At 39.3% G+C, this 20,969-nt stretch overlaps 1 protein-coding gene across 1 annotated transcript in view; it reads left to right on the forward strand.

The window, feature by feature from the left end:
• Positions 1-20,969, forward strand: part of LOC126356175 (hexosaminidase D-like) — a 109,324-nt gene that overhangs the window by 22,876 nt on the left and 65,479 nt on the right. The window contains exon 3 of the mRNA XM_050006937.1: positions 17,497-17,750. Within this exon, the coding sequence (XP_049862894.1) occupies positions 17,497-17,750 (254 nt within the window). The remainder of the gene's footprint in view (positions 1-17,496; positions 17,751-20,969) is intronic.

The following is a 20,969-nucleotide window of genomic DNA, read 5'->3' on the forward strand; positions in this document are numbered from 1 at the left end:
GAACCACGGTGGGTTTTTACCAGTCCCTCACAGTTTTACTCAGCACGTACCTGTCTAAAACACATTTTACGATTGCCTTGAACTTTTTCCATAAACACTCAACATTGTCAGTGTTGGAACAGAAATTTTCGTTTTGATCTGTTAGGTAGTCTGAAATCTGCCTTCTATTACTCTTGCTAAACAGATAAACCTTCCTTCCTTTTTTTTATATTCCTATTAACTTCCATATTCAGGGATGCTGCAACGGACTTATGATCACTGATTCCCTGTTCTGCACATACAGAGTCGAAAAGTTCAGGTCTGTTTGTTATCAGTAGGTCCAAGATGTTATCTCCACGAGTCGGTTCTCTGTTTAATTGCTTGAAGTAATTTTCGGATAGTGCACTCAGTATAATGTCACTCGATGCTCTGTCCCTACCACCCGTCCTAAACATCTGAGTGTCCCAGTCTATATCTGGTAAATTGAAATCTCCACCTAAGATTATAACATGCTGAGAAAATTTATGTGAAATATATTCCAAATTTTCTGTCAGTTGTTCTGCCACTAATGCTGCTGAGTCGGAGGTCAGTAAAAAGGACCCAACTATTAACCTAGCTCAGTTGTTGAGTGTAACCTCCACCCATAATAATTCACAGGAACTATCCACTTCTACTTCACTACAGGATAAACTATTACTAACAGCGACAAACACGCCACCACCGGTTGCATGCAATCTATCCTTTCTAAACACCGTCTGTGCCTTTGTAAAAATTTTGGCAGAATTTATCTCTGGCTTCAGCCAGCTTTCTGTACCTATAACGATTTCTGCTTCGGTGCTTTCTATCAGCGCTTGAAGTTCCGGTACTTGACCAATGCAGCTTCGACAATTTACAATTACAATACCGATTGCTGCTTGGTCCCCACGTGTCCTGTCTTTGCCCCGCACCCTTTGAGGCTGTTGCCATTTCTGTACTTGTCCGAGGCCATCTAACCTCTTGTCAGTCATTCCCTAATGCTCTCCCTGAAACTCTCTACAACCTTTGGTTCTATCAGTTTATCCAGTTCCCATCGCCTTAAAATTCCCACCTTTTTGCAGTTTCTTCAGTTTTAATCTACAGTTCATAACCAATAGATTGTGGTCAGAGTCCACATCTGCCACTGGAAATGTCTTACAATCTAAAACCTGGTTCCTAAATCTCTGTCTTACCATTATATAATCTATCTGAAACCTGTCAGTATCTCCAGGCTTCTTCCATATATACAAACTTATTTTATGATTCTTGAATCAAGTGTTAGCTGTGATTAAGTTATGCTCTGAGCAAAATTCTACCAGGCAGCTTCCTCTTTCATTTCTTACCCCCATTCCATATTCACCTAGTACATTTCCTTGTCTTCCTTTTCCTACTATCGAATTCCAGTCACCCATGAGTATTAAATTTTTGTCTCCCTTCACCATCTGAATAATTTCTTTTATCTCATCATGCGTTTCATCAATCTTTTCGTCATCTGCAGAGCTAGTTGGCATATAAACTTGTACTACTGTGGTAGGCATGGGCTTCGTGTCTATCTCGGCCACAATAATGCGTTCACTATGCTGTTTGTAGTAGCTTACTCGTGCTCCTATTTTTTTATTCATTAATAAACTTACTCCAGCATTACCCCAATTTGATTTTGTATTTGTAACCCTGTATTCACGTGACAAGAAGTCTTGTTCCTCCTACCACTGAACTTCACTAATTCCAACTATATCTAACTTTAACCTACCTGCCCGATCAAGGGATCTGATATTCCACGCTCCGATCCGTAGAATGCTAGTTTTCTTTCTCCTGATAAAGATGTCCTCGTGAGTAGTCCCCACCCAGAGATCCGAATGGGGGCTATTTTACCCCCGGAATATTTTACCCAAGAGGACGCCATCATTATTTAACCATACAGTAAAGCTGCATGCCCTCGGGAAAAATTACGGCTGTAGTTTCCCCTTACTTTCAGCCTTTCTGGCCTTTCGCAGTACCAGCACAGCAAGGCCAGATCAGTCAATTATCCAGACTGTTGCCCCTGCAACTACTGAAAATGCTGCTGCCCCTCTTCAGGAACCACACGTTTGTCTGGCCTCTCAACAGATACCCTTCCACTGTGGTTGCACCTATGGTACGGCTATCTGTATCGCTGAGGCACGCAAGCCTCCCCACCAATGCCAAGGTCCATGGTTCATCGTATGCTGAAAATAATATCCTTATGGTGTCCAATCCACATTTGCTGCCATTTCATGCATGAGAACAATGATATCCATTTATGTTAACAGCACGTACACTTCTACACTATATTGCCTTGACGCAGAGTTGCTCTAACCCTTTTGTTTCAGTTCTGCATGGTGAAACATTCCTTTCTATTACAGGATTCATTTTGTGTATTGCAAATAGTCAAAAGCTTATATTTTCATATTTTAATCAATTTTACACTCAGTCATATTGCAAAACTAATTTGTTACCTTTCCTGTGCAACTGCTAGATGCTGCGATTTGTAGACATTTACATTGTTTAAAAATTGACACAGTTTAAAATACACACCATTTAGCTTCTTTCCTATTTCCAGTTGGTCATTGTCAAGGCCTTGAAGGTCTTCAGTAACTCTGAACCTTTTCAAAAGAGCAATAAATTTCTGTTTCAAATTATGTTGCCTGGCGTTTGCTGTATGACATGTGATATGGGCCTGTAATTTAGCAGATTACTCCTATTTACTTTCTTGAGTACTGATGTGAACTGTGTAACTTTCCAGTCTTTAGGTATGGATCTTTCGATGAGCAACTGTTTGTACAAGTATGTGATTGTTCAACACAGAACTATTACATCAGCTACATGTCTTTATTAAGTGATTTGAGTTGCTTTGCTACACCAAGGATATCTGCTTCTGAGTTAAACATGTTTTCTTCAATTCTTTTTTTTAATTTTGGAATATTTACTTTACCTTCTTTGATGAAGGAATGTTGGAAAACCATATTTAATGAATCCTCTTTAGTGGCACTGTCATCATTACCATTACTATTAGCGTGCAGTGAAGGTACCATTTGTCTTGCCGCTGTTGTACTTTATGTACAACCAGAATATCTTTAGACTTTCTGCCAGATTTCAAGACAGAGTTTCATTGTGGAAACTATTAAAAGCATCTTGCATAGAAATCCATGCTAAATTTCAAATTTCTGTAAAACTTCACCTAATGTAGATGTTTTGCATTCTTTTAAATTTAGCATTCTTTCTTCATTGCTTTTGCAATTGTCTCGACATGTTTTGTATATTATGGAGGATCAGTTTCATTTCTTATTAATTTATTTGGCATAAACTTCTCAATTGCTGTTGATTCTCTTTCTCTGAAGGCATCAGGCAAACTATTATGTGGTTTTGAAATACAATTATTTTTAGCTTATTTTTTGTCGGATTGGGTGTTACGGTATTGTCTTGCAACAACAATATTGTGGTCACTAATCCCTGTATCGCTTGTCATACTCCTCATTTATTTGGGATTATTTGTTGGTAAGAGGTCAAGTAGGTTTTGTAAACAATTTTCACTTCCATGAGTTCCTGCACTAATTGCTCAAAACAATTTTCAGAGAAGGCAACAGTACAATTTCTGACGATGTTTTGTACCTACCAATAGTTTTGAACATGTATTTTTGCCAGCAGGCATTTTTTCGTAGTATATTATCAGACAGGGCAGAATTATAGCCAGTGCCGTCAGTGACATGGTTGGTGGTTTGTAGTTCTGTTTGAAGGGCTGATTCTGATAATATAAAAAGATTTGAGGTAATGCAACATCAAATGGAAAGCTGCGTGTTTGTAGCTGTGTAGTTGCAGGAAGTACTGTATCTGTAGAGGACAACCTGCCAGTTCCATTGTAAACTGATTTTTCTTATGTTGAGTTTAAATGTGGTATTCATGTATCTAATTGTCTACTGCCACTGGTCTGCAAACACACCACATCCACATATCTGAACCAGTACTTAATTTTGCAGTTAATTGGCTCTTTCTGTAAGAAAATTTGCTCGAAATTGTTCATGAACATTTCAGATAATACAGAACTAAAAGGTTATCACATAGCTAGACCATCAGACTGACTTTAATACTTGTTTTGAAATTGGAAGTAATCCTGTTTTACACACATTTGAGTAGCTTCAATTGTGTCAGTTAATTCTACGGGATTTATTTTGTATTTGCACAAAAGGTAAGTCAATGAGCAAATAAAAAACACCATCATATCATGTAACGGTATTATATCCGATCATCTTTTAACAGAAAACTGTTCATATGTAGTGACGTGTGAAGTTTTACATTCTGTAAAAAAAAAAAAAAAAAAAAAAAGCAAAAAATGACCCTACTGGAAATCAACAAACACATTACACAGAATGGTTAATATGAAATGATCATACTCACGTTCCTTTTTCCTTTTGTTAAATTAAGTTTTCATTAGAAATGTTAGGTCAGGGTGTATATGATCCGGACATCCGAGAGATCCGAGAAAAATCCGGTATTTTTTTCACTGGGAGAAAACTTGGAAAAATCTGGGAATGTTTTAGAATTCTGGGAATTTTCGTTGTTTTAGTTTTCAGTTAAATTTTTGTAATTTTCAGTGATAAGAAGCGTTACTCTAACAAAGGATATTACTGTATCCCGCTACTGCAGAATAATTCTGCAGCATTAAAACATGAACAAGAGAAAAAAAAACGAAAATAAAACTTAAATTGCAAAGAAAATGTGTCTTATAAAATAACATAATGCTTGTACAAGCGTCTGCCAACAGCAAAAAGTGTCAAAGGCTTTCAGAAGACTATGCAATACTTCATAACTACAAATTGCCTCCGATGAGCGTGACGTCACAATAGTTTACTTTAGATTCATTTAAGCAGTTACGAGTGGGCTCATGCACACGCGCAGTTGAGTTGCATATGAGTAGTACCTTCTCCCGCTTCTGGCTACAGAAATGTGGCTGTTGGCTTTGTAAGCAGCAGTAGCAGCAACCAGCCACATGATACCCGGAAAAATTTTACTGGCGCGCCCAAGCAGCCAGATTCATGCGTGTGCAACAGGCCCGGATCTAGTGGGGAGTGAGGGCAAATCGGGGTATCTGAACTGGGCGGCAATTTCGGGGGAGGGGCAAATTCATATTCTTAAGGGAGGGGGGGTGGGTGGGGGTGGGGGGGGGGGCGAGTGTTTCCTAAAGCATCCAGCACACATCGTTCTATCGATTACTCATATGATTTTGAAACGCTCCCCTGCTGGTTTTTGAACACATTCTAAGTTGAATTCTGAACGAATTATAAGTTGATTTTTGAATGCGTGCATAGTGTACGTGATGTCTCTGCCAGGGGAATCCTTGTCACATCTAGAAATAAACTTTCCTGGAGACAAAACGGGACGGGCAAACAAGCTGAGCAGAATAAAGACGAACCGGTGAATGCCAAGTGCTGCTGGTTTATGTAGTTGATTCGGTTTGCGAGTGTTCAGCCTTGTTATAATTGCTAGTGAAATCCATAGATTCAGACTACCAGAGTGGAAATAAACGACTAATAGGTAAGAAAGATTACGTATTATCTTCTCGGTGTATACAAGAAAGTGAAATTTTGACAGAAATCTTTTGACCAGATCGCTACATGAGACAGGGCCAGTTTTAGTTCCCGGCTAGCAAAAAAATGGCTCTGAGCACTATGGGACTTAACTGCTGTGGTCATCAGTCCCCTAGAACTTAGAACTACTTAAACCTAACTAACCTAAGAACATCCCACACATCCATGCCCGAGGCAGGATTCGAACCTGCGACCGTAGTGGTCGCGCAGTTCCAGACTATAGCGCCTAGAACCCCTCGGTCACTCTGGCCGACCCCGGCTAGCAGCCGCTTAAGTTCCATTCTGAGAGTAGCGTGGAAAATGCATTGTACAAACACGTAATAGCGCCTAACCGGAGAATAATCACTGGATAACTAAACTGGTGATTGTAGCAGGGTTAGTGAAATTAACCGGAGAATGAGTTTTGATAGAGGTAGAAATAGTTACAGAATTAGTGATGACAAGGCTGTTTGTTAGAACGAGGAAGGAGAAGAAACGGGGACATTACACAAATTATGGAATAATAGGACTATTCCAAATTCATAGAAAAATTTCATTCTACTACTTTTCGATCTCTTGCATGAGAAACTGGAGCGTATGAATGAAATGTGAAACTACTTCCTAACGTAAAGCTTTTTGCTTGTAGTAGGCCAAATAGGTATTTCATATTGATACTTTGTGAATTATATTCTGACATATTATGAAAATAATCATTATTGCCAAAACAGTCTCGCTTATTTGATGTGTGTTACAATTGCTGAAATATTAGAAAGGCCTATTTTCTTTTCTCCAGCACACAGTGACAAAATAGACGTAATCAGATCGAGAAATCACACCAGTCTTGGGTAGTATTTTTATTAACAGCTTTTTCAGTATTAGACAACCCCATTTCCATTTTTCATGTAGCAAAACGTTTGACAAACTTTGATGAGGTAATAGTCCTTTCGCAGAAAGGAATGCGCTCTGTGTAAAGCAGTAGCAAGATTAGAGAGAAAAATTGCTAGGACCTAAGGATTGAAGGAATGTGTATTGTCTTGCCTGTCTCTTGTCCCTACTGGTTTCAAGTGTCCTATATTTAATTTTATGTCACACAGAAGAGCAAGTTATTAGCTAATAAGCAATAAAGAGTCCAGTTTTTCTGAAGAGTTCTTGTTCTCCTGGTTACAAGTAATCCTATCCAGTATTAATTGTGAGGGTTTTTTTTACAACAAAAAAAAGTGGGGGTGGGCAGGATGTCAAACCGGCAGACTGGGAGCAGGAGAGGTGCTGCAGGACATTTTAATTTCCACTACATTGAAATGGTTTCATGGCATCCATTACAAAATATACATGTTTGAGTTCCACAGAGTGCAATATAGTGACATGTGGTATAACAATGTTGTTTGAAGATGTATGGCACCTCACTGCATACTTCTATTTTTGAAAAGTATTTTTTCTTAATTTTTGACATTCTGTGGTTCCTGGTGTGGGTTCCTGTAGTCATGTCCTAGTTCATGAACCACGGGCAACGTATGAGTGGCCAAGTAAGTGGTCCCGACAGTCAGGATACCAGTTACTTTGGAATAAGGCTGGGCATCTCGGACATATTCTGAGTCGTGGTCACCTTTGTGCTCATACGGCAAAGAGTACCAAATCCACTGGTTAGTCCCTCAACCGTTAGGAGTAAAACCCAGTGGGACTCGGGGCAAGTAAGGCTAGCAACCTGCTTCCCCGATACTTTAAATATGATGCTGGCAACAATCAGAGCAAAATTCCTCGGACCTTTGGAGGTGACAGAGTCCCACCTCTGACAAACCAGGGACTCCTAAGATATGACTTGGCAAACAAATGGTAATGAGATGGGGAGCTATTAATATCAATGGGGGCTACTCTGGGAAGAAGGTAGAGCTGGCAGAGGCTGTTAGTGACATTCGGGTAAGGGGTGAGAAAGAAGAGGAAGTGGGAGAATACAAGGTCTACCTGTCAAGAGTCAAAGCAGGAATAGCACAAAGGGGTGTAGGGCTTTACATCAGGAAAGAAATGGAACCCAGCATAGTTGCAGTAAGGTATGTAAACGAACGACTGATGTTGATAGATTTGACAGTGTCTAGCAAGAAAATTAGGATCGTGTCAGTATATTCGCATTGTGAAGGGACAGATCAAGATAAGATGGATAGTTTTTATGAGGCACTCAGTGATGTAGTTGTTAGAGTAAAGGACAAGGACAGTGTTCTGCTCATGGGTGATTTTAATGACAGGATTGGAAATCGAACAGAAGGGTATGAAAAGGTTATGGGTAAATTTGGAGAGGATATGGAGGCCAATAGGAACGGGAAACATAAGAACATTCACTGGTATACTTGGGAAGGCAGGGGAAACAGATCTGTCATTGACTATATAATAACAGATCAGGAATTCAGGAAGGCTGTGAGGGACACACGTGTATTCAGGGGATTCTTTGATGACACTGATCATTATTTAATCTGCAGTGAAATTGGGATTGTGAGGCCGAAAGTGCAGGAGGTCAGGTCCATATGTAGGAGGATAAGAGTGGAGAAACTTCAGGATAAGGAAATCAGGCACAAGTACATAACAGCAATCTCAGAAAGGCACCAGTTAGTTGAATGTAGTCAATTACAGTCATTGGAAAAGGAATGGACAAGGTACAGGGACATAGTACTAGAAGTGGCTAAAGAATGTCTTGGAACAGTAGTGTGTAAAAGTAGGACGAAGCAAACAGCTTGGTGGAATGACACACTCAAGGCAGCCTATAAAAGGAAAAAGGTGTATCAAAAATGGCTACATACTAGAACTCAGGTAGACAGAGAAAGTTATGTTGAAGAAAGAAACAAATCCAAACAGATAATTGCAGCATTCAAGAAGAAATCTCGGGAAGACTTTGGAAACAGATTGGAGACTCTGGGTCAAGCTGCTGGAAAACCATTCTGGAGTGTAATTAGCAGTCTTCGAAAGGGAGGCAAGAAGGAAATGACAAGTATTTTGGACAGGTCAGGAAAACTGCTGGTGAATCCTGTGGATGCCTTGGGCAGATGGAGGGAATATTTTGAAGATGTGCTCTATGTAGGTGAAAATACAATCAGCAATGTTTCAGATTTCGAGGTAGAATGGGATAGGAATGATGATGGAAATAGGATCACATTTGAGGAAGTGGAGAAGATGGTCAGTAGATTGCAGTGCAATAAAGCAGCTGGGGTGGATGAAATTAAGTCGGAACTCATCAAATACAGTGGAATGTCAGGTCTTAAATGGCTACACAGGATAATTGAAATGGCCTGGGAGTCGGGACAGGTTCCATCAGACTGGACAAAAGCAGTAATCACACCAATCTTTAAACATGGAAACAGGAAAGATTGTAACTACTACAGAGGTGTCTCTTTAATCAGCGTTGTGGGTAAAATCTTCTCAGGTATTGTTGAAAGGAAAGTGCGAGTATTAGTTGAGGACCAATTGGATGAAAATCAGTGTGGGTTTAGGCCTCTTAGAGGTTGTCAGGACCAGATCTTTAGCTTACGGCGAATAATGGAGAAGTGTTATGAGTGGAACAGGGGATTGTATCTATGCTTTATAGATCTAGAAAAGGCATATGACCGGGTTCCTAGGAGGAAGTTATTGTCTGTTCTATGCAATTATGGAATAGGAGGCAAACTTTTGCAAGGAATTAAAGGTCTTTACATGGATAGTCAGGCAGCAGTTAGAGTTGACGGTAAATTGAGTTCATGGTTCAGAGTAGTTTCAGGGGTAAGACAAGGCTGAAACCTGTCTCCACTATTGTTCATATTATTTATGGATCATATGTTGAAAACAATAGACTGGCTGGGTGAGATTAAGATATGTGAACACAAAATAAGCAGTCTTGCATATGCGGATGACTTAGTTGTGATGGCAGATTCGATTGAAAGTTTGCAAAGTAATATTTCAGAGCTAGATCGGAAATGTAAGGACTATGGTATGAAGATTAGCATCTCCAAAATGAAAGTAATGTCAGTGGGAAAGAAATATAAACGGATTGAGTGCCAAATAGGAGGAACAAAGTTAGAACAGGTGGGCGGTTTCAAGTACTTAGGATGCATATTCTCACAGGATGGCAACATAGTGAAAGAACTGGATGCGAGGTGTAGCAAAGATAATGCAGTGAGCACTCAGTTAAGATCTACTCTCTTCTGCAAGAAGAAAGTCAGTACCAAGATTAAGTTATCTGTGCACCGTTCAATCTTTCGACCAACTTTGTTGTATGGGAGCGAAAGCTGGGTGGATTCAGGTTACCTTATCAACAAGGTTGAGGTTACGGATATGAAAGTAGCTAGGATGATTGCAGGTACTAGTAGATGGGAACAATGGCAGGAGGGTGTCCACAATGAGGAAATCAAAGAAAAACTGGGAATTAACTCTATAGATGTAGCAGTCAGGGCGAACAGGCTTAGATGGTGGAGTCATGTTACACGCATGGGAGAAGCGAGGTTACCCAAGAGACTCATGGGTTCAGCAGTAGAGGGTAGGAGGAGTCGGGGCAGACCAAGGAGAAGGTACCTGGATTCGGTTAAGAAAGATTTTGAAGTAATAGGTTTAACATCAGAAGAGGCACCAATGTTAGCACTGAATAGGGGATCATGGAGGAATTTTATAAGGGGGCTATGCTCCAGACTGAACGCTGAAAGGCATAATCAGTATTAAATGATGATGATGATGATGATGATGATGATGATGATGATGATGATGATGATGATTTTGACATTCTGATGCGCAGAGCAGTCTGAGTTATAGTATGGGGGGAGTGGGGGGGGGGGGTGGTAGTCTCCATGTAACCCGTTTTTACACTTAGTGATTTTTCTGTTTCCTTTTCATTTACTGCACTCACGTCAAATGAAAACAAGACGGATTTCTGTGGCTGGGAGCTTTCAAGTGAATTAAAATACATTCACATAATTACGGAAGAGTAAACTATTTTACTAGTTTCAGATTTTATTTTATTTCCACCTTTCTTACAGTCGAGCATTAATCGCTTTGCAGAACAATGAAGTTAATTTTGGCAGTTTGATAAATAAATTTGGCTTTTATTAAGCTTTCCTGCTGAGGCAGTCAATTTATTCCACACTATTGGCTAGTTTCAACTGTTCGCTGCATTTCAGGTGCATGTTTTCATCTTCTAGCACGTATGGCATTATGCCATAATAAAAAACCAAACATGAGATAATACAGTACTGGTACTCCAAGAAAATTTACGTCCCGAAAACCACACTGAAAAGCTTCATATCTGGTCGAGGCCTACGTCATTGAGAATCTGGACATACCAATTTGGACTGTAAGGAGAACTATGCATTTCAGTATGGTTCACGAAATTCTGACACACTTGGAGTATCCTCTGATGTCTTGTTTCTTTTATGACATAATGTAAGCTCTTTTAATGTTTTACACGTACGATCATACGGGCTTTCTACATCACCGTAGCTGCGCAAGCGTGATGACGTCTTTTATCTGACACTCTCAGACAACTGCTGAAATGAATCTAGTTCTAACAGGTCACAGGAAAATATTGCGAATTGTTGTTAGGAAAACATTATTTTCAAAGTAAATTTTCTTTTACACAAGATGAACTATGTGCGAGAATGTACACTGGATTTCTTAAATCACAGAGTGTTTGGTCTCTTTTAAAAATCAAATCTTTGATGATGAGCTATTTAGAAGAATTTCGAGCCCAGTAGATCAGAGATTTATGTCGATGATAAAATTTTTCCTGGCGTATTTGTGTGATGTATATTACAGTGTAACATGCGCTTAACATATCAACATTTTAAGTGAAAGCTTAGCTTCTCTTGTAGCTTATTAATCTTAGAGACAAATATATGCGAAAGATTTGCTTTTCTTGTAGCAACACTGTATATTAATTTAAACCATAAACTTTTGCTGTTGATGGAATTCGAATTTATACTTTAGTAATATGAAAATATGCAACGTACACGTTGCTGCATATGAAATATCTTTTTTCCCCCTGAGTATCGTTTTCTGAAGTGCCGGGAAATTCTATGCTTCTGTATAAAACCATATCCTATCAAAGAATAAGTTTTACAGTTCCGAGGGAAAGTATACTGTCACTTAACATGGCAATACCCTGGAGAAATTTATTTTTAACTAGGAGATCCGGGAAAAATCCTCTAGGTTCAAACCCTCTAGGTTCAAACTGTAAATTCGTCTCATTTCTAATCAGTTGTTAAATGTATCTCCACATAAAAACTTCATTCCAACCCCACCCCCACCCCCACCCCCACTCTCACCCCCTAAGTATTTCTGTTTGAAATTTTTTAATGTTCTCCTATGATTTAAACACTCTTGCCACTTTTTGTATTTTCTGTACAAATAATACGTATGTCACACATCATATTTCTCTGTATTTGTGACATTCAGTTGTCACCTATGTTAGTCAAAGAAGCCGAAATCTGGTTCATGACCAAACGAATACAATTTTGCAGAATATTAGGTGGTGGTTTCCTTTTCTAAATGTTAGAAACAATTATTAATTTATTGTGGTTGTCAAATATGGCTGCTTCCCATACTATCTTACAGGAACTGTCTGCTAAAATTTTGCTACGAGACGAACTATTTTTAAGAGCAACAAACACGTCACCACCAATTGTATTTAATCTGTCTTTTCTGAAAACGTTAGGTCCTTTGTAAAAATTGTTACTGAACTTTCCTCCAGCTTCAGCCAGCTTTCAGTAATGGTAATGGTTTGAGTTGCAGTGCTTTATATTAGTGATGATAAAATCTTCTCTGGTTGACATCCGAGTCGTGTTGTTTTCCAGCAATGTTTTAGCAAGTTTCTTACTTGCCATCTTGGGTGAAGTGTTAGGGTCATGTCTCGTCTGGATCTTTATAGCTGCTGTACCACGGGCTTCTCTGCATCCCCAGCACCAGTCAGGCCAATTAGGTGCGAGCGGAATTGGTGTAGGGATGCATGGTGGGGGTGGGGGGAGGGGATGAGGGGGACTGCGGGCGTCGGGTCCTGGAGCTTTGTCTCAGTGCGGCCTGTTTATTCCATCTGCCACTACTGACCTGCCCCCATCGGTGCACTCTCATCTCATTCTTGATAATGTTTTGTTCCATGCGCTGCTGAGTTGGAAGTCACTATCCTGATTGAGCAGGTTATCACAGACCTGTATCTCCACCGTCTCTTTAATAATAGAGTCCCGGAAACCTTTCGCTCTACACAGTCTCTTGGTTTCTTCATATTGAAATTTGTGTTCTTCACTGAAGTTGTGCTCCGCTACCCGGATTTTTCATTTTGTCCGAGGCCGACACTTCTCAGATGTTCAGAGATGCATTGTGTTATGCAACACTGTGTCTGTCCAATATATTGTTTCTCACATTCACAGGAAATACTGTAGACACCTGGTGTTCTTAGACCCAAGTTGTCGTTCATTGAGCCCAGCATAGTTCTGATTTTTGCTGGAGGATGGAAGATGGTTTTTATCTTGTTCTTCTCCAGTATCCCGGCAATCTTGGCCATGGGCGACCCTGCATACGGAAAGAACGCCAGACCTTTGTTGTTCTCTTCTTCCTGAAGGTCTTTCTCCTTCTCCTTCTTTTTCTTCTTCTTCTTCTTCTTCTTCTTGTCCATCTTGAGAGCACGTCTAATGTGAGTTTCGGTTTATCCATTCTTCTGAAAGGTTTTTCTTCAGGTGCTGAATCTCGGTAGACAAACTGTCCTTGTTGCATACGTCATGAGCTCTGCGGACAAGAGTAGTGAGCATGGCTTTCCGTTGTGCTGGGTGATGGCAGCTATTGGTGTTGAGGTACAGGTTTGTGTGTAGCGGAGCGCAGCCTCAGTGAAGAACACACGTTTCAATTTGAAGAAACCAAGACACTGTGTAGAGCGAAAGGTTTCTGGGACTCTGTTATTAAATAGGCAGTGGAGATATGGGTCAGTGATAACATGGTCAATCGGGAGAGTGGCTTCCAACTCAGCAGTGCTTGGAACACAACATTTATCAAGAATGAGACGAGAGCGCACCAATGGAGGCAGGTCGGTGGTGGCAGATGGAATAAACAGGCTGCACCGAGACGAGACGCCAGGACCCGATGCCCGCGGCTCTGCGCCAATTCCGCTCGTGCCTGATTGGCCTGACAGGCACCGAGGATGCAGAGAAGCCCGTGGTCCAGCGACTATAAAGATCTGGACGAGACATTAACCTGACATTTCGCCTGAAGACGGCAAGTAAGAAACTTGGTGAAACATTGCTGGAAAACAACACATTGACTCAGCTGTTAAATCAAGATGATTTCCTCATCGAGATTCGCCGAGAAAGCCTGCATTCTTTATATTAGTGCTTAGAGGCCTGGTGCTTTTCCAGCACAGCTAAACAGTTCACTAATATAATACCTATGGTTCCTAGGCCTATCTTTGTCCTATGTTCAACCTGCACTCTTTGAAGCCCTTTTTGTACTCACCTGGTATTCAGTAACCTCCCTCTTTGAATGAGGAACTGATGTACTTGCTGTCCATTAACTGCCCCCCCCCCCCCTCCCCTCCCCTCCATCTCTTTCCCCCTACCAGCAACCCCACTAGTTTAACATATATGCTTTTGTTCTGTGCCATTGACAGCCTTAACATATGACCAAAATTTTGTGGAAGTTTGAGGTTTGGTGATGACATGTTTACTGCAGTAGTTATTGAAGACGTCATAAAGTGCCTTCTGCTATCAAGGGTTGCATATCTAATAGTTTATGCTTTGTATCTATTGTGCAGTTGGAAATATTTCTTAAGAAGCTTTCTGATGTCATCTGTATGCCAAAGGGTATCTCTGCCTTCTTCAGTTATTCTGCTATGTACATTCTTTTCTATAACTTCATCAATTATTTGTCTGAACTTCAACCACAGTTCCTGCGTGTTCAGTGCCGGAATCAAACTTTTTCACACCCTGCCTGAGAAAAGAGACAACCTTCTCCTCATCCATTTTAATGAACATATTGACTTCTTTGTTTCCTTTTCTATATTTTTGTACCTTGACACGAGTTGTTTCTATAACTACAATGTGATGATTGATTCCAGTCTGAGAGCTTTCTATAACAGGATGGGTCTGTTTGTTGGTACTACGTCTTCTGTATTTCCATCATGTGTAGGAGGCTAAACCAGTTTTTCTAGAGAAAGCCTCTACAACTGTCTCACAGGAAGTTCTGTCTTATCAGCCACTTCTAAAATTGTAATTTTCCTAATCAGTTGTGGGTAATTAAGATCTCCAACATTTATAGATGACTTGGAAGCATACATACTGGGGAATGTTATTAGTTACTTCTGCAGCTGAGTCTGGTGGCCAATAGTAGCACCCAACTAAAACTTTTATGCCATTCATAATTGTTATTTGTGCCCAAACTGTTCCTATACCAAGTGGTTAAAGGTTCTTGTCTGTCACTACAGATACACCATCTCCCATCCTACAAGGCCTGTTTTTCTTTTCAGTGAATGCTTAAATGTGACTCAAAGATCTCAGTACTGTCAATATCTAGCTTTAGCTAACTTAAGGCACTGGGTACTGTACAAGCCCCATGTCTTTCTAATAGGGCTTCAGTCTCTGACACTTCTTTTACGACTGCTTTTACAACTTATCACTAAATATGAGGGCATCCTTCAAAGTAATGCCTCTGAATTTCTTGTGTGAAAACTGTAACAGCTTTTTAGATAAAACAAACTTTATTAACATTCTTCATCTTTGGTCTTCATGTTTACATCTTTCTCTATCAATGTAGTCACCATCGCAACAAACACTTCTCCCAATGAGATACCAGTTTGTTGATAGTGTAGCCATAGATTGTGAGAGTTTGTTGATGGAATTGCAACCTCATGTCTGCTTGCACCACTTTATCACTATTAAAGTGAAGTCCTTTGTAATGTTCTCCAAGTTTTTTAAATGAATGAAAATCAGATGGGGCCAAGTCAGAACTGTGTGGAGGATGAGCACTGACAGTGAATGCAAGGCATTAGATTGTTGCAGATGTCACAGCACTCATGTATGGCATGGCATTGTCCTGCTGAAGGAGAGGGTGCTCCATGTGTGGGCAAAATCTTTGAATTTGTGCTTTCAGTTTTCTCATGCACCCACCAAGTTACACACTGCTATGTTACATGCTACAACTTGGAGCCTTCTAGCAGCAAGGGTTGCTATTTGCACCAGTGATGCAGGAAAGTCAACCGGGTAATATGCGTGACATGTAATGCCTCAGCTGATATTGAGAACAGAATAAAATATTCAGAACATTACTTTTCAGTACACCCTTGTATATTGATATTAGTGACTGGCCAAAAGGATTAAGAAGAAACCAGTGGACTTGGTGTCATGAGGACACTGGGAAAGGCAATGCTCCAAAGCAGTCATTTAACTTTCTGCTTATTTTAACCTTTGATGGGTTACTTTCTTTCATCACTGTGTGCTGTGTAATATAACTTGACATGGAAAAAGACTGGTATCTCAATTAAGAATTAGTTAGTGTGTGTATAACCCACATATCAATCAACTGTAGGTGTGTTGTTGCTTTTCCTAATATTTGTTTATTATTTCCATCCTAGAATATATTTAGTCCTAATTTTTATTTATTATATTCTGCTCTCCTGGATTCTCCACCTTAGCCAGTTTTTATTTTCGGAATATTTCTCCCAACTGTCTCATACTGGTAAAATATTTAACACAAATAAACAATAACATCAAAACATCTGTGTTGTTTCACATAACACTTTTGCATTATAATGTTTTTTCTTCAGATCTGCAATGTATAATGCTAACATCTTATCTTTCTGAGCTCAACAGCTCACTATTATGGAGGGACACCAAGTTAATTTTCAGGCTAGTAAATGGGAAATGCGGTGCTCAAAATGAAAATCAAATAAAGTTGTTATGACCTTGATATCAGCTGATGGGGTTTGTAGTGTTATTATGATATAATGCGTGTGTACTTTGTACAGTGATTTGTAGTGAGAAATGAAGAGACATTTTAGAACATTTTTTTTGCTTTATTAAATAACTTCTTTACAAAACAGTAATGTGTGAACACAGTGAGACTGCCCTGTTTTAACTGTTCTGGCCTTGTATTCAGAAGGATGGAGGCTCCCACTTTCTGTGAAGCCATCCTGATTTATGTTTTCCATGCTTTTCCTAAATTACTTCAGGCGTATGACTTTTATCAAACATTCCACTTGCCCCTCTCACACTTTTTCCAAATTTGACCTATAAACATGTAAATTCCTATATATGAATTATATTTTATTTGTTTGTTCTTAAAGTGTAACACCATAATATGTGTAGTATTTTTGCTACAGGGATCCACAGACACATGAAACAACAATAACTACCACCACCACCACCACCACCACCACCACCATGACTACTGTATCCCCTCACCTTCCTACGTAAGCGCCTGTCACCTTCGCTATATGCATCTACATGTTTCCCAGTGACACAATCCCCCTTCCAGAAAAATTAAATCTCCTCCTCTTTCCCCTCGCAAATGAATACCCCTCCCACTTCCCTGTGTGTGTGTGTGTGTGTGTGTGTGTGTGTGTGTGTGTGTGTGTGTGATTTTTCTATCAGTGCAGTAATTTAGCCATATCTATATATTTTTAAGAGTGAAGTTACGTTCTGTTGTTAATTGAAATGGGACACTTCTCTCAATAATATTACTTACACTGAGGGGACTGATGATCTCAGATGTTAAGTCCCATAGTGCTCAGACCCATTACTTACACAGACACTTGCAAAGTGCAGATAGGCTTAAAATCATGGCTTGGTGACAGAGAGGACAACTTTCATTCCTGTTATATTCTAGTGCTTTATTTTATTTCTAAAATCTTCTATTACTTTAGCATTGTGTGTGTGTGTGTGTGTGTGTTTTTTCCTAAATGGTAGGAGTAAGAGGTACATATAATTGGTGTTTCTTCTAGATATGTGAAGACACGGTATCCGAGCGTGACTCCTTTGACGTGGGATGATGAATTTCGCTCTCTAAGAGAGGAAGATCTCAGAAGAGCAGGTGTTGGTCGGTGGTTAGAGCCTGTCATTTGGAAATATACACCAGATATAAATGCCGCTTTACCACCAGAGTTGTGGGACAAATACAGTGCAATATTCCCTGCTGTGTGGATAGCAAGTGCCTTCAAAGGAGCCACTGGTCCTGATAAACTGCTCACAGACATTAGTAAGTTTTCTGTTATTATTTTTTTTATGGGCAGTGTGTGGTTGGTTTTGTACAGTGTGATTTTTTACCTCTGATGTAAGACTGGATATAAAACCTTTTCTTTGGTTTCTTAGTATACCATCTAGGAAAGCTGAGTCATAATTCGCCCAGTGTGAATCTAGTTATGTCTAAAGCTCCTGTTGTTTACATAGCATTTGTTACAGCATCCTTGTCTTGATAATGAATTTATTTACCATTGCATTATATCAATCCTAGTGAGATGAAAAGAGAATCTGACTTATAGAAATTTGTGAGATGCAAATGACAGGAAGATAAAATTTCGCATTGTTGAGTAATGTCTTTGTGCATTACTGAAATTTTTAGTGACACAATCTGTCCCACTGTTTCCCGTACTATAAGTGCACCTCAAAGTTTGTGCTTAATCATATTGACATCCACTTTCAATTATATGTTTGTCATTTATATATTTGTGTCATTTATTTCAAATGCATATTAAAAATCTCATAAATGTGTTTTAACCCCTAATTAAATGAGAAAAGTTCCTCACTAAATTACAGTCTCTTTTCGCAGCCATATTAATGACTGACATACTGGTATCAACTTTGCTTGTTCAAATAAAAATTAGTAATTTCTGCTGCTAGTATCATAGTTCTTAGAAAAATAATTTTTGGGGGGTTTCATTCTTCAAAATCCAATTAGTAGTTCTATAGCAGTTACAGTATTTACATCTTAGGATCTATATGTTTTGAATATGTCGCTGATTGCCGTCTTATGCATAAGTTTGAGTGTTTATACAGAACTTTTACATCAGGCTGATTGGGTGCTCCAGCTTGATGCAGCTAAGGGAGTCTACTCACAAAAGTGGAATAGTGGAGAAAAGTTTAATTTGAAACTGATATTGATCAGTGATCACACTTGGCTACACATAATGGGATATTTGTGTTCTAGTGATAGTTCACAACTGACCATGTAGACATATGCCACCATATAGCTTAAAGGGCCACATTTCAACCCAAACCATATATTCATTAAACAGATATCTGTGGACATAAGGCAATACTTAAAAGATTCTTAGTATTCACAGGGGAAATTAGGTTCCATTGTTTCAGTACCTAATTAAATGGAACCATGGTAAGTGACAAAACAGCACAGAAGCTTTCTAATATATGCTCAGGCTGCCTGACAGCAATATTTAATTTATGTTGGAGATGTGCTAAATTCTTTATACAAAGAGTCTGTTTGGTTAATGTGAGATGGTAGCAAAGCTGCCAAAAAAAAATCATGGTTGAGTAGATGGGTGAACAGATTGAAGTTCCTGTTGGTGTTAACAAGCATTTTAGGCAACTAGTGTTGTCTGAGTGGCAGTTTAAATGAAAGAGTTCCTTCTCTTAGTGCTCAGTTCAGTTGTGGAGTTATTTATCAATTGTGTAGCAGTTCAAAGAAAGGTCCTTTCCGAACTCCTCACAAATTTGTGGATCCATTAGGTTGGTAATCTTGCTGTGGTAGCTGGATATATTCAGAACTAAGTTTTCTTCATGAGTGACCAGAAAATGAAGATTCCATCTGCTTTCATGCATTTTATAACTTTTCCCTCAACCTTAGTTATTATACTTAGCAAATGGCTTTGATGCGCTCTCTCTTTTACTCTTTCTGTGTATGGATTTCTTAAGCTTTTGCTGTGCATATGATACAAATGGCTGCTTCTCTACTGGCTATAATTTGCTCAAAAGGTTTTTGTAGGTTTAGTAGATAATTCACCATTTCCATCCTTAGTGAGAACCAGTTTCAAATCGTCGGATAACAATATGAGAATTTTACACAGACCAGATTGTTTGCTTAGGCTGCAGCTTTTCAGACTATTTCTTATGTGTGTTTGATGTTATTGATACAGGCTTCCCCTTAGTACTGTTCCATAGTCTGTCAATTTTATAGCTGTTAGCAATACCAAATTTGTTACTGTTGTTTCTGCTGTCATAGGGGTTGGATACGAGGTAGGAACACAAAGACATACATTTGCTTGGGTAAAATTCAAACACTTTTATTTGCAACTTTTACACATATCTGAGCTGGCAAAGGCAAATACTTGACTCCCTTTGTTGTATGTACAGTTATTTGGCAAACTGAATTATGTCCTTGGTTCACTGACTAGTCCCTTCTAGTAACTGATTATTGTGGTGCAGGCATCAACCACAGTCTCGACTAACTGACTTTTGTCATTGGTTCACTGGCTAGTCACATCTTGTAACATGATTGTGGTGCAGGTGTCTGTGATAGTCTTCCAAGACTCCTCATGTCTTCTCTTTGGGATCTGTGCATGTGTGACTCTTATAACAGTGTGGGAAAAATGCTGTTAGCCATGTGGTGTGCATGACTGTTAGTGGTGCCGCTATGCATGTATGTTGGTCTTGGTGTGAGTAACAGAGATCCCATAACGAACAAAATGTTCACTGGTGGCCAGCCTGGAGTACTATACTTGACTGACTTGCGAGTAGTGAGAAGACACTGTTGTGTGTGGTTAGCATAGACATTGCCAGTACTGCAGTACTGATAGTTGTTTGAAGAGACATGAGATTACAGTTTGTACTTGCCATATCTCAACAGGTCTGCTGTATGCAGTGTTCCAATAGTGTCTGCTCTGTCCAGTTGAAAAACTGTTGTGACATGGTTGAGCAAAACAACTGCTTTATTCTCGGGTACCTCCAACCTCTCTGTTGTATGTAAGAAAAGAGAGAGAACATATGAGTTAAGCTCCCTTGTCTTGAACTCCTGCATGCTTCAAACTTCCCATGATATCTTACCTCCATGGGGATACATGATCATAAATGTAATCTTCCATATCATAAAATATTAAAATTTGCAGCTGTTACACAGTAGTCAAATGGATTTTCTTGACATGACCAACTTTTTATATATATACAGAGAGCTCATCGTTTCAATTCATGATCTGGCATTATGCCATGCATTTTTGAAACTTGAATCATGAGTCAAGAAAATCAGTTCAACCACAGAAAGAAACAGCTGAGAAAAATTTAGTAATGGTGACATTAGTGGTTATTTGTTTAGCAATCTGGATTCGGCAAGCAGATAAAGTAGTGATCAAAAGGAAGCTAATTCATGATTTTAAAGGGTAATTAGACACTTTACAGCTAACAGGCTGTTAGTTCAGTCTCAACTGAAGTGTTTATTTAACAGTTAAAAACAATGCAAGAACAGTACAAA

This window comes from Schistocerca gregaria, chromosome 3 (assembly GCF_023897955.1).
Source record: "Schistocerca gregaria isolate iqSchGreg1 chromosome 3, iqSchGreg1.2, whole genome shotgun sequence".
Taxonomy (NCBI): domain Eukaryota; kingdom Metazoa; phylum Arthropoda; class Insecta; order Orthoptera; family Acrididae; genus Schistocerca; species Schistocerca gregaria.